Source organism: Somniosus microcephalus, chromosome 24 (assembly GCF_052327205.1).
Source record: "Somniosus microcephalus isolate GS21.2 chromosome 24, FLI_Smic_1.0, whole genome shotgun sequence".
In the NCBI taxonomy this organism is placed as follows: Eukaryota; Metazoa; Chordata; class Chondrichthyes; order Squaliformes; family Somniosidae; genus Somniosus; species Somniosus microcephalus.
In genome coordinates this window covers 23415005-23431044 of record NC_141010.1, presented here as the reverse complement: position 1 = coordinate 23431044, position 16040 = coordinate 23415005, and the positions used below count along the sequence as shown (strand labels likewise).

Sequence of the window (16040 nt, the reverse complement as noted above, 5' to 3'; positions counted from 1 at the left end):
ACAAAGTATACCCCATCGGAAAGATAGAAGTCAAGGTGAGATACAAGGACAAAGAGCACCAAAGGATGGACCTGTATGTGTTGCCTGAGGGAGGTCCACCACTTCTGGGACGGGAGTGGATCAGGAAAATAAAGATAGACTGGCATTCACTAAACACCATGACGGTAGATTCCGGAAAGGAAGATGCCAAACCTGAACGGTTGTCCAGAATATTAGACGAAGCTAAAGAGGTATTCCAGCAAGGACTGGGAACACTGCAAGGAATTAAAGCAAAGGTTAAGATTGCAGAACATGCAAGCCCAAAATTTTTCAAAGCCAGATCGGTACCTTACGCGATACGACCTGCTGTGGAGGCAGAACTGGAAGAACTTGAACGATCAGGGGTACTGTCAAAAGTGGACTGGAGTGAGTGGGCCACGCCCATTGTTCCCGTCATGAAGTCTTCACCAAGTAACACGCCAGGGGGACCGGGGAAGGTCCGCATCTGCGGAGACTTCACGATCACAGTGAATCCGGTGCTTCACACGGTACAATACCCGCTTCCGCGGATTGAAGATATCTTTGCTTCGTTGGCTGGAGGGAAACACTTCACCAAGATAGACCTGGCACAGGCATACTTGCAAATGGAAGTCGAGGAAGAGTCGCGTCAGTACCTCACCATCAACACACACAGAGGCTTGTATCGTTATAATAGACTGGTTTTTGGGGTAGCTTCGGCTCCAGCAATTTGGCAGAGGGCCATGGAGCAGGTATTACAAGGAATTCCAAGCACGCAGTGTTACTTAGACGATATCCTGATTACGGGAGAAGACGAGGAAGAACACCTCACAAATTTGAAACTGGTGCTCACTAGGTTGAAGGAATATGGCCTTCGAGTTAATCGCAAGAAATGTGAGTTCTTCCAAAAACGGATCTCGTACTGCGGTCATGTCATTGACCGAGAGGGGCTGCACAAGTCACCTGACAAGATAGAAGCTGTCGTGAAGGCCCCCGCTCCGGAAAACGTATCACAGTTAAGATCATTCTTGGGGTTGATTAATTATTATCACAAGTTTCTGCCGAATCTATCCACGGTGCTGCATCCGCTGAATGCTCTGTTGCGGAAAGAAGTACCATGGAAGTGGAGTGAGGAATGTAAAAAGGCCTTTCGCAGAAGCAAGGCGTTGATTACCTCTGAAGAAGTGTTGGCTCATTTCAACCCAACGTTACCTCTTCGTCTAGCTTGTGATGCTTCCCCCTATGGAATTTGAGCAGTACTTTCACACAAGTTACCAAATGGCTCGGAAAGGCCAGTGGCATTCGCGTCCCGATCATTGACCTCCGCGGAGTGAAATTATGCTCAAATAGATAGGGAGGCCCTCAGCCTTGTGTGGGGCGTAAAGAAATTCAATCATTACCTGCAGGGCAAGAAGTTCACATTACTGACAGACCACCAGCCGTTGGTGTCCATATTCAACCCTCACAAGGCCGTTTCCACCGTGACAGCGCAAAGGTTACAGAGGTGGTCCGTGTTACTTGGGGCACACCAATATGACATCGAATACAAAAGGTGCAAACAGCATGGAAATGCTGATGGGTTGTCGCGCTTGCCATTGCCAATAGTAGAAGAAGCGACTACAGTGGACCCGGTAGAGATGTTCCACTCATCCATAGTGGAATGTCTACCAGTAACAAATTCGATGATCGAAAACGAAACAAGAAATGACCCGACTCTCTCACGAGTCTATGATTTAACGGTGGAGGGATGGCCAGCACAGGGCGAACCAACGCTGCCAGCATTTTCGCAGAGAAAAGAACAGCTGTCAGTGTGTCGAGGCACCCTGATGTGTGGATCTAGATTCCACCCAAACTTCAACAGAAGGTGTTAAAGGAGCTGCACGAGGGACATCTGGGTGGAGTGAAAATGAAGAACCTAGCAAGAGCGTTTGTGTGGTAGCCAGGCATTGATGGGGACATCGAAGAAATCACTAAGAGCTGACTAGGATGCCAGAAGGTCCAAAACGCGCCACCACAGGCTCCTCTGCATCCATGGGAGTGGCCCTCATCTCCTTGGCAAAGGGTACACATCGACTTTGCTGGTCCATTTATGGACTCAATGTTTCTAATAGCGGTGGATGCACACTCCAAGTGGCCGGAGGTAATAAAGATGTCCACCACCACCACAGAAAAAACCATCACAGTGTTAAGGACCATGTTTGCTAGGAATGGGCTGCCGGAACAGATCTGTTCTGATAATGGACCGCAATTTGTGTCCGAAGAATTCAAGAAATTCTTAAAGAGCAATGGGGTTAAGCACTACACGTCAGCCCCATACCATCCCGCCTCCAATGGATTGGCTGAAAGGTTTGTCCAGACCTTCAAGAAGGCCATAAAGGCCATGGGTAATGAAGCCATTAACTTACAACATAAGGTGGATAGCTTCTTGTTGGCGTACAGGAATGCAACACATGCGGTCACAAATCAAACTCCCGCCATGATGTTTTTTAATAGACGACTAAGATGCCGGCTGGATTTGCTTAAGCCAAACGTCAGAAGGGACGTAGAGAACCGGCAATTCCAGGGCATGAATGAAAGGCCAACTAGATCTTTTCAGATAGGTCAACAAGTTTTGGCCCGGGACTACCGTACCGAGAAATGGCAGCCTGGAACTATTGGAAAAAGGCTAGAGCCGTTGATGTATACGGTGGACATTGGGGACAGTATAATAAGGTGCCATGTTGACCAGATCATAGGGTCAGCCACAAATGGCCAACCTACTCCACCACCTTACACGGTTAATGTTGAGACAGAGATACCCAGAACACCTACCTCCGATCTGGTAATACTGGAATCAGATGAACCTGACACTGTCCTTCAAGCCGAATCGACCTTGCCAGAAGCACCTGCTACCCCGCCGGGAGTTACGACACCACCGAGGCGTTATCCGGACAGAGTCCGGAAACCTCCAGAGAGACTGAATCTGTGAACTGTCTTGCATAAAGTTGTATATATGTTATAATGTATGTTTAATGGGGAATCAGTATGTTGTAAGCTAAAAAGGGAGGATTGTAGTGTATGTAACTGTCCACCTTTAAGAGAACTACTTTAGGTGTTGCACTACTTTGTTGGCTTCTGTATACTGTAATACCGACAGTGACCACACCGGTATATAAGTGCTGTGTCAGGATTATTGGGCAGATTCGCCCTGACCTTCGAATAGTAAAGTCCTATTTTAAGTTACTCTTGGAGTCTGTGTATTAACTAAACAACCCACAGACTTTACACACATGGCAGCTGTCTCCCATTCTGCCAGTGCACTTCACACCTAATCTCAGCCGTCTTTTGTCTCCACTGTCCTATTACCATCTCGTCTGGTTATGAATACCTCTTAATGTCTCTTTACTTCTTTTGTTCCCGCCCCAGCCCTGCCTTCGATCTATTTCATTTCCTTTCCAGTTTTGAAAAAGGGTTTCGACCCGAAACGTCGACTCTAATTTCTCTCCACGGATGTTGCCTGGCCTGCTGAGTTTTTCCAGCATTTTCTGTTGTTATTTCGTGAAGATGGAGCCTCAGTTTAACATATCTTAAAAAGACGGAATCTCCGACAGTGCAGCACTCTCACAACTGCACTGAAGTGTCAGCTAGATTATGTCACTGGAATGGGCCTTGAACCCACAACCTCCTGACTCCGAGCTACCACAGAGCCAACTCGGACACCATTCAGAAGAGGATAGAAAAAAATTGGAAAGGGAAAAGAAAAGGCACTCACTGAAGAAACATTGGGGGAGAAATTCAGTATCGTCCCATTTGGGGCGCAATTATCGGCCGGGCGCAAAGTTTAGCGCCTGGTGCTAATTATCACCTCCGACTGCAAACTTGGCTTCTAGCGCCCCTGGAGGTGATTTAAGTGCTAAATCAGGCGTTACACACCTCTCAAGGCGCTACCTCAGAGCACTGGCGAAGCTCATGTGATGTCAGTCAGCAATGGAACACAGACACACTGGCGCCGGCCAGTTCTTAAAGGGGAGGGTCGATCTTGCTCTCCATCCACACCCTGCTCATTGCAGCCTTGAATCTCGGCCTGGAGAGACCTGTACATCAATTCTGCTGGAAAAAACAATGGAGAGGCCCAGGGAAAGAGTGCAGCCCTCACAGTCTCTTCTAAATCGATGTAAGGAAGGTCAAATCCAAATGAACCTGCAGAGTGCTGCTCAGTACCCAAAACTCCTTCACACAGCATTGAATCTCTCCAGAAGTCTCTCTCTCTCTCTCTCTTTGAATGGGTGGTGCAAAAATTTCGCTGACAAAGAGAGGCAGGAAGCGGCCGCCTTTAAATAGCACTCCCCCAGTCCCTTCCCAAATGCAAAACGTTCCCCACTACCTGTCGTTGCTAGCGACAGGCGGAAAGGCAGGGGGTGCCACTCAATATCCGGTCGGGGGCGTTGCACGCTCGACTGATGTCACAATCTGCGGGCGCAGGAGATCGTGACGGTAGTGTTTAGTGTCGCCACAAAATGTCTGGTCAATTTCGCGAGCGGCGCAAACATCGCCGCGCCCTAGTTGCTTCGTGCCCCGCTAGCACCCTCTTAGGGTGCCAACGGGAGGCGCTAATCAACCAAATCTTTCCCCCATTAAATCTTATTTAGAAAGATTTAACAGAACCATCAAGTGCTATGCACCATCCGACACTGGGCTAGGAAGAAATCCAGCTCACATTGCATTGTGTTTACTGAGAACGCATCCTCTGCTGGATAGTGGGCAAGCTAGCAATGCTTGTGCTGTGCAGCTGCACTGTACAATTTAACATAACTTAAGCTCGTGAATAAAATATTTCTTTTTACTTTTTGAAATCTGGCTGTAAAAATAAATGATGAAGAAGTTGCAAGGAGAAGAGCAAACCACTTGAAAAGAAAATGGGCAGGATCCAAAATATAAATCAAACGTGACTGAACATGTTTATGAGACTGAAGCAGACACAATAAACAGACGACAAAGTACAAATACAGGAGAGCCTATTAACCTCATCAGTGACTCAGTCTGCGCTGTTAAGTGCACTGAAGGCCAACAGGAACCGTCTTATCAAGGTTGTGGAGAACAATTTACAGGACCTGATGAAAGGATTTCCTCTTCCTGCTGTTCATGGAGTAGGTCGTGTGTTGGGTGCAAGGTTTCTGCTCCTTCATACAGGGTGCGTACAGATTCTCCTCAATTGGTACTTGCTGGGTGTCAGTCAGGTGCCGTGTACCCTCAAGTACACTGCGTCTGAAAAGAGACAGTTGCTCACATTTTCCATCCCCTGGGTTATTTGCATGGCCCTGGTGGACTCCAGGCAGAGGCCCGCCGCTCTCTGGGCTCTGCAGCTGTGCATTGACAAAAGGGAGTGGGGGCACAACTGCAGACCTGTCCGGGCTGCCTAGAGCAGCAGCAGCAACTAGAAGATCTCAAAAGTACTTCAAAATCATCCTGAGATGGAGATCATTAAATAAACTGTAACACTTGCCCACATGTTCTCCAGGAACACCCCCCCGGTCCAGAGGGGTCACGGAGCAGGCTATTGCACCAAGCACCTGAATGCTGTATTATCCAATGAGCAGAAGTCCAGGAAAAAGAGGGGATCCGGGAATGTCCCCTCCCACCTCACAATCGTAAAGCTGAGACTCTGCCTACTGCAGATAGAGGCCCTGTTGTGTCCACTGAGAAAGACCCAGGAAATTCAGAGGCAGCACAACTTGGTGAAGATCTGACATAACGGACCTCCACCCCTTTTTCCTCTCTCCTATGCATACGTTCCATGGCACAGGGAAGAGGAAAATTTCTCCTGTAATGTTATCAAAAGAATGACGGAAGAAACGTTGCCTTCTTTATTTAGCTCTAGCGCGGGGGGGGGGGGGCTCTTCTGCAAGTGTTCACGTGTACACAGGACGTTCAAATCATTACGAGTTTCTGAAACTACAAATCACTGTTGCTTCACTGCTGCACAAGACTGAGGCAATAATATTCGTAGGGCAGAAAGCACCAACACTCCAAATCCTAAAGGAACACGTGTTCATACATCCTATACAAGTTACAAAATCAGAGCAGATGCTCGGCTGCTGCGCACGTTGATTCCTGCAGTCATCAGCAGCATTGTCTTTCATTAATCCTAATGTACAAGTACATGCAGAGGAACACTTGCACGTTAGGCTGCTGCTTGTTGGTCAGCGACATGTTTGGACACTAACACATGCTCCTTTTCCCCACTCGCAAGCTTAAAATGGGGACAAAGCTAATTCCTCCATTAAATTTATTGTGCAAAATGAGGATTTTACTAGGATTATAAACTAAGTACAACTGAGTGATAAAAATCATTAGACTGCACTGAGTACCCAAGTCTCAATTTCAGGCTATAGATCATTAAACTCCCACCTGAAGTTACATATACACCATTTGGTAGCCATTCTGAAGACTGTGCTGTGAGAAGATTGTCTCTTTCTTCCTTGTTTTCCCAGTTGGGGTAGCAGTCGGTTTTGCAGCTTTGCTTCTTCCTAATCCCACTTTCACCCAGATTAAAACCTCACACAGGAGGGCACAATATCAGGTTGGAGATTGCCCTCAGGTATGCGGCCCCCTCCTGCCCCCAGTCTATCTGATCTGCCTGCCCCCACCTCCAACACCACTGCTGATCCATACGGAACAGTGCAGCTCACTCCTCAGCTCGAACAGTCTGAAAAAAATCACTCTGCTGGTCTTCCTACGAGTTATTTTCTATTAAGTGGTTTTTAAATAATATTTTCTTATATCTAACTATAATAAAGGAGCAGCTGCTCCCGTTTATGGGCTTGGTGTATAAGGTCACTGAATCGCCAATCTCATAAATCTAGTTTAGTTTGAATTCTCCAATGAAAAGTCAAACAATCCTTGAGAAAATGTGTCAGGAGAGGCGAGCACCACAGGAGATTCAGTTACAATGTTTTTCCCAGTGACCATCAGGTTTGGGCCTCTTTCTGGCTACTTCAGGGGCACGGGTCTGCTCACAGAATTTCCTGAGAAGGAAGAGTATCCCTTCAACACCATTCAAATGGTCGTGGGAGAAAAGCTGATGCACTCCTACAGCAAGTTGGAAAGCTCCACATTACCTACCTGTCGTTGTCAAGATCAGCAACAGCCACTGAACTCCCAAAGTATGACCCTGTTTGACTTCCCGCTATAGTGTGTTCTATATTTAGGTCGTTTACTTTGTCCTGCCCAAGTAGAAACACCGCCCCTGTGTGATTATAGCGGGGGCCTCCTGCCACGTAGCTGAAGTCCTCTTCATGTGTGATCCTCTTTCCAGCGGTGAGCGAGTATCCTATGAGGAAAGGAAAAGCTCAAAGGTTAGCAATGAGAACATTGAATAAGCTCTCCTGGCTAAGGCACTGAGCAGTTAAACCACACAGGTCAGAAAGATTGCAAGTTCAAGGTGCAATCTGCCGTATTCACAGATCTCAGCTGAGGCACTGTAACTAGCCTCAGTGCATCACCTGATTCACCACCAGCCCCTGCTAAAGTGCATGTGAGTGGACATTAGGTGAGCTTCACTGTGATGCCCCTGTAGTTGAATAGCCTACCGTCGCTCACTGTCTAGGGCCACACACGAACAATGGCCACTTTGGCGAGGTACCGGAGGGCACCCACCCAGTACCCACGCAAGGAGGCAATACCTTCAGCAGAAGGTAGAGGGAGAGGAAATTATCTGGGAAAATGAAGGAGGAAAATATAAAACATTTTAAAGAAAGTAATTCAGAAATAATAAGCCATGGAAGAGGACTGAAAGCACAACTACCATGAATGCCACAGAACATGTAACCAAGTACAGTACAAACAGCCAGTGGGTCACTTAACCTTCTGACATGTTGAGTGGAGAAAACCACAAGTCACTCGATCAGATTTATACATCGGTATGGTTTGCAAATTAATGAAATTCAAATTCAAAATCTTTTTAGACAATGTGCACTGGTTGTGACACTTGAAGCGCAAAAGTAGCTGAAGTTATCAATTCAAGGGATACATACAAAATTATTTTTGCCAGGGCAGCAGGGTTCGAGCACATTGGACGAGCTTTCAGAAGACACATCTCTTCTATCTTTAGCACCAATCGGTTTCTTGTGAGTCGGGTATTGAATTTTAGATAGGCAGTCAATGGCCTTTATAAATGATCAGTGACGCCTATTGCTCTGAACTCGAGAGAGACATGTCCTTTAGAAGCTCAGCTGTAGTATTCTGGTGCTCCATGATGCTCAAATTTAAAAAAAAAGTTGCTTATTCTCATTTTTGGTTACTTTTTTTAATTAAAAAGAGGACCATCTGGGATGTGAAATGTTATCTTGCCACAACCAGTCTCTGGTCAGAACGGTCCTTCCTCTTTTCTCTTGCCCTTCCTTACTAGAGATGGAATGCTGCACCCTGTGATCGGGCTGAGAACCAATGGGAAATCTTGGGACCCAAACTACATTATCGATTCCTCCCAGCACCACACAGAGGGGAAATTGTAAAATAAAAAAAGGGCTAAAATTGCTGTTCTCTTCTGTCAACTCTCAGCAAGAACCACAAAATGACTTCCCATAAACCCCAGTTCATCTCTTTTTATTGAGAAACCAAGATGGTGGCCATACCTCTCTGGAGGGCATCTCCTGGTTCTTTGCTTTTAACTACAGTAGTGTAAATAACCATTTTCTGTAAGTAACATCACACTTTGAGAACTGTTTCAATTTGAAGTCCTATCACAGTAGTTTTTTTTCTGCTGCCCTGCAGGACTTTTTCTATCTGAAGTGCATGCTGCTTTGCAGAGAAATTAAAAATAAAATCTGAGCTCCCTTGATGGTTTACAAGGGAAATGGACTGCTCGGTGAGATACTGACCCAAACACACCACGTTTGATCCCCGATCTGTGCTGAGTATGTCCAGGGCAATTGAATTCATTATTTTTTTTTCTCCACCTTCCTAGCTCAGGGACATTGACATCAGTAGTAGCTACGGTTCCTGATCATTCTGCAGTGGGATGCTGGAAAGGATATGCGTTTGGCTGTTGGGTGATGGCAGGATAGACCTACATGTTCCATTCACCCCGCCACAGGTTAAATTGCAGGCTAACACTGTTTAGGCTAAGACGTGAGAACAGCCAATGTATAAAATGGGGAGGGCTGCAGCTGCCTGTTGTACAATATCCCAGCATACATCAGTGCCAGTCAGAGGAAGGACAAAATAGAGAAAATATTGTGGAAACTATACTATACCTATGTAGCTATGAGCCTTTGATACATCTCCAAGCAGGTAAGGGCCATCTTCCAGTATATTGAGCTCTAAAAATGTGATGTTCTTTTGTGCGACTTGGATGGTTCCTATTAAAAAAAGAAAACAAAATGAACATTAAACAACACCTGGGGCCTTATTCATATAGTATTTTCTTGTGACAATGCACTGAAAATATAGCAACAAGTTCAATAGAAACTAAAGTTATCTTGAGTATGTTTCTAATATATCCTTTACTCGGGGACATGAACCATTTAGTCTCAACTGTAGCACCTCGGGCAATATCCTCCTTGAATTGTATTTATGTCTTCATTGGTTTAGGTGGCTTTAATACTAACTTCACAGGGCAGTTGAGGCCAATTCATTAAATATATTCAAGAAGGAGTTGGATATATTTTTTGAGGCTAAAGGGATCAAGGGATATGGGGAGAAAGCAGGGACAGGGTACTGAGTTTGAATGATCAGCCATGATCTCATTAAATGGTGGCATGGGCTCGAGGGGCCGAATGGCCTACTCCTGCTCCTATCATCTATATCTGTGCACACAAAAAGATTCAATTTTTTTAAGTTATTAATTGTATCGGAAAAGCTGAGTTCAGCATGTCTGGAGGCATAATGGGTTTGCATTCTGACATGTGTGTGAAATCATGAGACAAGTCTTAACATTGGCTCAGTGGTAGCACTCTTGTCTCCGAGTCCAAAGGTTGTGGGTTCAAGCCCCAGTCCAGGACTTGAACACCTAATCGAAGAAGCCACGTCAGTGTAGTACTGAGGGAGTGCTTTGTTCTTGGAGGTGCTGTCTTCAGGTAAGATGTAAAGCAGACTCTGTCTGCCTGTTCAGGTAAAAGTAAAAGATCCCATTGTGGCGGAGCCACTAAGGGACTCTGATCAATTGTATATAATTCCCTTTAATAATATGTTAGCTACAGCCTGAGTCTGTATCTTTGTTTTCACTGTTTACATGTACAGAGTGCGATCACTTTAATAGCGCGGGTAAACGCGATGACGTTGCGCCGTTCATCACGTGATCCCCCACCGGCGGGAAAAACGTCATGATGTCATGACGTCAGCCACGGGACCGCCCAAGCAGTCCTCGTGGAGCCTCCGAACTGACTAGACCTATATTCGATGTTCACAGAATCACAGAATCACAGAAACCCCACAGTGCAGATAGAGGCCATTTCAGCCCATCAAGCCTGCACCGACACATATCCCACCCGATCCCCGTAACCCCTACACCAACACATATCCCACCCTATCCCCGTAACCCCACGTATTTAATCCCCCTAACACTAAGGGTCAATTTATCATAGCCAATCAACCTAACCCGCACATCTTTGGACTGTGGGAGGAAACCGGAGCACCCGGAGGAAACCCACGCAAACACGGGGAGAATGTGCAAACTCCACACAGACAGTCGCCCGAGGCCGGATTCGAACCCGGATCCCTGGCGCGGTGAGGCAACAGTGCTAACCACTATGCCACCGTGCTGCCCACTATGCCACCGTTCTCCTGTAGTTATCCGTTAAACTCTGTTAGTTTTCATTAAACCTCGTTTATTTAATCGCCTGAGTGGACCTCAGTCTTTTGGATAGGAACTAGACATTCCTACACCATGACACTTTTTTTTTGAGAAAAACAGATACTTCTCCTGCTGTCATAGCCAACGTTCATCTCTCAACCAACACCATCTGGTCAGAGTGGCATTGGCTGCAGCTTGGGAGCAGGCCATCTACCTACCCATCTTCTTGTCTAAGAAGCACTGCCCGGCACAGTGGAAATTAAAAGAGAAGGGAGAGGGTCAAGTTTTCTGAATTAAAACGACATGCCAATTAAAAAAAAAAAATTGTTGACCTCACAAAGCAAAACATGAAAAGGAACCACAAGGCACGCAAAACTGCCAACTGGGATGGTCTTCAGGTGAAAAGGGGTTTGTAGGCGATGTTGACTTGGATGACGTACCCACAGAATGGTGTAGAGCTACACTAGAAGGACTGGCGATCTGTGGTGCTGAAAACAATTGCACAACACCATTGCTGTGGTTAAGCTGGCAGGCCTGGTGCGCCTTGCCAACATTTGCACAAAAACACGTAAAAGCAGACTGCATTTGGAAGTAGATAATCTGTTGGTTTTAACAAAATAACTAACAACAATTGATAAACGAATGTTATCAAACAGAATAGCAGTATTTTAAATATATGAATACCAAATGCCAGGCACAGTTAAGAAACCCTTCTAGAGGGTTAACAAAAGCCTGAACCCAACAGGGGTATCAGACTGCACCGGTTCTAGATCTAGGTCCAGAGGAACCAAAGAGTGCACAGGTTGTTGACAGGAATAGAACGAAAAAAGGGAAAAAGGAGACTGAATAAAATTCCATCCCACCCCCTTCTAAAATAAGACGAACTGGATAAGTGGAAGGAATATACCTGAGGCAGTAATCAAAATGAGAACCTGCATTTCTGTTTGGTTCCATTATCTATACCCCACTAATTTGAAAGCCATGACTAAAGGGCTGATTTTACTCCCACCTGCCCAGTGGAAACCAGATGGGCGGGCAGTTAAAATCGCCCATGGGGGATCTACACACTGAGGACCCGCTGTCTTACGATCTTAGCCAGCTCTTCTGAACAGGCGAGAGGAACAACCGCCAGAAGCCATTGGGGTCCTTCTTTAAATATGCAGATTGGGTTCCAATGATGACACTGGGGCTCCAACTGCAATTTTAACCAGAGGCCTACACGAGGAAGCCATTGTGGTTTCCCCTCAAGCCAGCATAGCAGGAGTAGGAGCCCGGGCCAGAAGAGGCTCAAAAAAGGTAAATGGTTTGACATGAATCTTGTCATTCATGTGAAAATGACTTATGTAATAATACTGGGCGGCCTGCTGGTGGCGCTGTCCAGGGAGGGTATAAATACTCGGGCATGGGCCCAGCTTGCTCAGGACATTCTTTAACAGGAACTAGTGAAGGACACAACTAGATCTCCATGTTGAAAAACAGTTGTTTAAAGCCTTGTTTAATACTCAGACCAAGTGCCTAGTAGTTTTCTTACGTCATGGTTATCTTTTTTTATTTAAAAAAAGGACTTTTTGTGTTCCTCCGAGTCCCATTAGGAATGTTTAGGCCTTCACTTGCCCTGGGCAACCGCAAAGCCCTCCTGAAATCCCTATCACTGAAAGACTGTTCCTTTAGCCCCCGGCAGTGGCCTCCTGCCACAAAAACAATGCATTCCCGCTCAGGCCTCACACTTCCCAGGCCGAGATGGTTTTCCACCTTGGCGCCACCCTCCCCACCCCAGCATGACTCCCGCACCGAATTAAAATAGCTCCGAAAATTATTTGAAGCCATGACCTTTCAAGCTTAATATGAAGAAAAGCTGGAAAGAGATTTTTTTTTAAGCCACACCTTGCCAGTTCCAGCCGCCCGGTGCCCCGTAATATGCATAGTGATTGGGACGTGTGAATCCTGCAGCCATGCCCTGCTGGCACATAAGGAGCCCATTGTGGTCGTCCCCTACGTTTTCACAGAACTGCACTGGAGAAGTGTCCCAGTCATCATCTGGATTGATGGCGACGTCATCACTTATGACGAAACAGCGACCCACTAAAATTCGCTTCTCATCCTGGAGGCTCAGTTGTCTCTTCTCATAGCGGTGCGCACATACCTGCCAGGAGATACAAATGGGCCAGGTTTAAACAGAAGTCTTACCAGTGAAAAGTCTCGCCTCTTGCAGCATCATTTTCCTGTTTCTTTTTGACGTGAGCAACTTACTTAAGTGAATCTACAACAATAATTACAATTTATTGTTAAATGAATCTATTTGTAAGTTGAGATCAGGCTCCAATCGTCTGCCAGTTGCAGAAGGAAATTCTTGGCTCGTTGTAGCTTTACCTCATCTAATGGCCACTATGCATCCAAAAGTTCCTTCCAGAATAGAAAATGGTGCTTTCCATCCTATGTGCAGGTGAAGCTAGCAGTGGTGCATCCTGGAAACTGTAATCAATTAAGTGAACAATCCTCTCTCTCTCCACAAGGGTTAACAGAGAGATGACTATATCTCCCACAGTTCAAACTTGAATGCTAAACTTTCGAACACTGTCAACTCAGACCTGTAGCCAACATCTACATGATACTCAGGAGTATTATTTGGTGAGTGAATCTTTAGTTCTGATCAAGGTAAAGAACAGCCTTGCCGGTTCAATTGAATGAACAGTTTATGGGCATCCTGTACCAGCATCAGGCACGCCCAGGACAGGAAGTTGCAGAGTAAAGTTCACTCTACTCTGACCCAGCTGTGTTTCTCACCCGTGAGATTTGTTTCATTTCCAACTTACGGCCTTTGTCAAACTGACTGTCACTTTCAGTAGCAATAAGTGCTAACCTATGGGTCATTTTGTGCCATGGATCCATACGGACTGAGAAGTGGGTTAAGACCGCCTTAATATGTTAATTTTGGAATCTAGCATTCAACACTGCAAGAGACTTCATCCCATCATTCTTGGATGGATTTAAAATCAGCTCCAAAAAAAGGTGAAAATGGCAACCCACGACACTGCCTAGTTGATCATTCTGATTCTTTAACTTATACCAGTTAAATCTGGCCAACTTTATTCCTCGCTCCTTAACCTGCATGAATGTGCAGACTGCCCTCATTACAACTGTGCAGGCTGCTATTGTCCACAATGGAACATTGTTCTCAGTCATATCTTCCTGCGCTATTTGCCATTGCTGGCCAAGACTAGGTAACTGGCTTATCTCCAGATCTCTTGTATTGCCAAATTATACCCAGTTGCTCCTCTCTCTCTCTCTGTATAGAAGGTGCCCAAACTCTGCTCAGCAACTCCTCACGAGGGCAAATCCAAAATCAGGAACACAGTGCAGGGAAATATTTTGTCACAAATCAACCACTCATTCAGCAGCAAGCATATTAATGCTCCAATCAGATTAACCTGTACAAAAAGCAATTCAAAATGGCCTTACCAGCACCTTCCCACCAGGCCCCTGGCTTGCCACTGTGACCCCAAGCCACTGGTCTTCCTTACTTTCCGTTTGTGGATTAGCTATGGAAACAATTATATGGTGAAAATGAGTTAACTATTAAATGAGTGAAACAAAAAATATCATTCAGACACCACAGCAAGATACACTTTGGGTGCCCAGATAAGTGCATGCCCAAATAAAAAGCCTCAGCACATAAGTATTCAACATAATGATACAGTATTTTATTTTGCAAAATAAAATGCTGTATGTAAATGTTTATACAGGACAAAAATGTGAAACAGAATCCAGTAGCCATTCCAGCAGTGGAAACCATGTTATACAGATGGCCCCATCGGATCAGTCCTTCCACCCACTATTGCTATTCAGAACATTCCACAAATCAAATTCCGGGTTACGTCTGTCCATCCATTTAAGATTTCCTGTCAAGGAATGCCTGAAATCAGACAATGCTTTATTTTGCCCATGCAAGCTAGTTCAATACTTCCGTTATGCGGCTTTCTTCTTCTAATCATGGGCATAACTGGGCTGGTCTTGGATGCATGACAAACAAATTATTGGAGAGAGATTAGTCTGGGTGTGTAGTACCCTTAGATCTTTCAACTTACATCACTTTCACTGCTACAGCAATGCCAGGATTTCGTTTTACATGGGATCTTATTGCAGCATAGAAACATAGAAGATAGGAGCAGGAGTAGGCCATTCGGCCCCTCGAGCCTGCTCTGCCATTCAATGCGATCATGGCTGATCATCCAAATTCAGTACCCGGTCCCTGCTTTCTCCCCATACCCCTTGATCCCTTTAACCTTAAGAAATATATCCAACTCCTTTTTGAATATATTGGCCTCTACTGCCTTCTGTGGTAGAGAATTCCACAGGTTCACCACTCTCTGGGTGAAGAAATTCCTCCTCATTTCTGTCCTAAATGGCTTACCCCTTATCCTTAGGCTGTTATCCCTGGTTCTGGACTCCCCGACCATCAGGAACATCCTTCCTGCATCTAGTCTGTCTAGTCCTGTCAGAATTTTATAAGTTTCAATGAGATCCCCTCTCAATCTTCTAAACTCCAGCGAGTATAAGCCCAATCGACTCAATCTCTCCTCATAGGTCATTCCTGCCATCCCAGGTATCAGCCACATTGTCTCCCACATCTGGTTGGTAAAATTAATTGTCTTGGTTTTCTTACAGCTAAATAGCAATCTTGGCACGTATGGAATCTTACTTGGTTTCTCAAACATGGCACGTTCACAGTCATGACGGGATAGCGACACAGGGCAGTAGAATAAGGCCCCAGTGCGGTTTGCCAATTGATCTGGGAGACCTGCTGCCTGAGGAGCACCAACCAGCAACCTGGAAAAAGAGAGGTGAAAATGGAGTCAGAGATTGAGCATGCGACTATCCCAGAAGAAAACCCCATGAGGACAGCACTAAAAGATGAGGCCTGCCCGTCCAGTTTTGAACTCGATATTACAGGTTCAAAGCTATCCATCTGACAATTCTGATGATTGCAACAGGATCACAAATGTTGATTTATAATGAAAAGGGAAGTCCCAAAGCGCTTTACAGCCAACAAAGTACTTTTAAAGTGTAGTCACTGTTGTAATGTAGGAAACACAGCAGCCAATATGTGCACAGCAATTAGATAAATGACCAGATCATTTCTTTTAAGGTGCTGGTTGAGGGCTACATATTGAGCTAGACACCAGGGAGAACTCCCTGCTCTTCTTCACATGGGGCCATGAAATCGTTTACGCCCACCTGAGAGAGCAGATGGAGCCTCGGTTTAACATCTCAT

The 16040-nt window shown here is 45.6% G+C and overlaps 1 protein-coding gene across 1 annotated transcript in view; it reads right to left on the bottom strand.

The window, feature by feature from the left end:
• Window positions 1-16040, bottom strand: part of itga3b (integrin, alpha 3b) — a 213534-nt gene that overhangs the window by 87947 nt on the left and 109547 nt on the right. The window contains exons 2-6 of the mRNA XM_085966312.1: window positions 15468-15595; window positions 14228-14307; window positions 12653-12911; window positions 9231-9335; window positions 7099-7306 (exon numbers count right to left, since the gene is read on the bottom strand). Coding sequence (XP_085822438.1) covers window positions 7099-7306; window positions 9231-9335; window positions 12653-12911; window positions 14228-14307; window positions 15468-15595 — 780 coding nt within the window. The remainder of the gene's footprint in view (window positions 1-7098; window positions 7307-9230; window positions 9336-12652; window positions 12912-14227; window positions 14308-15467; window positions 15596-16040) is intronic.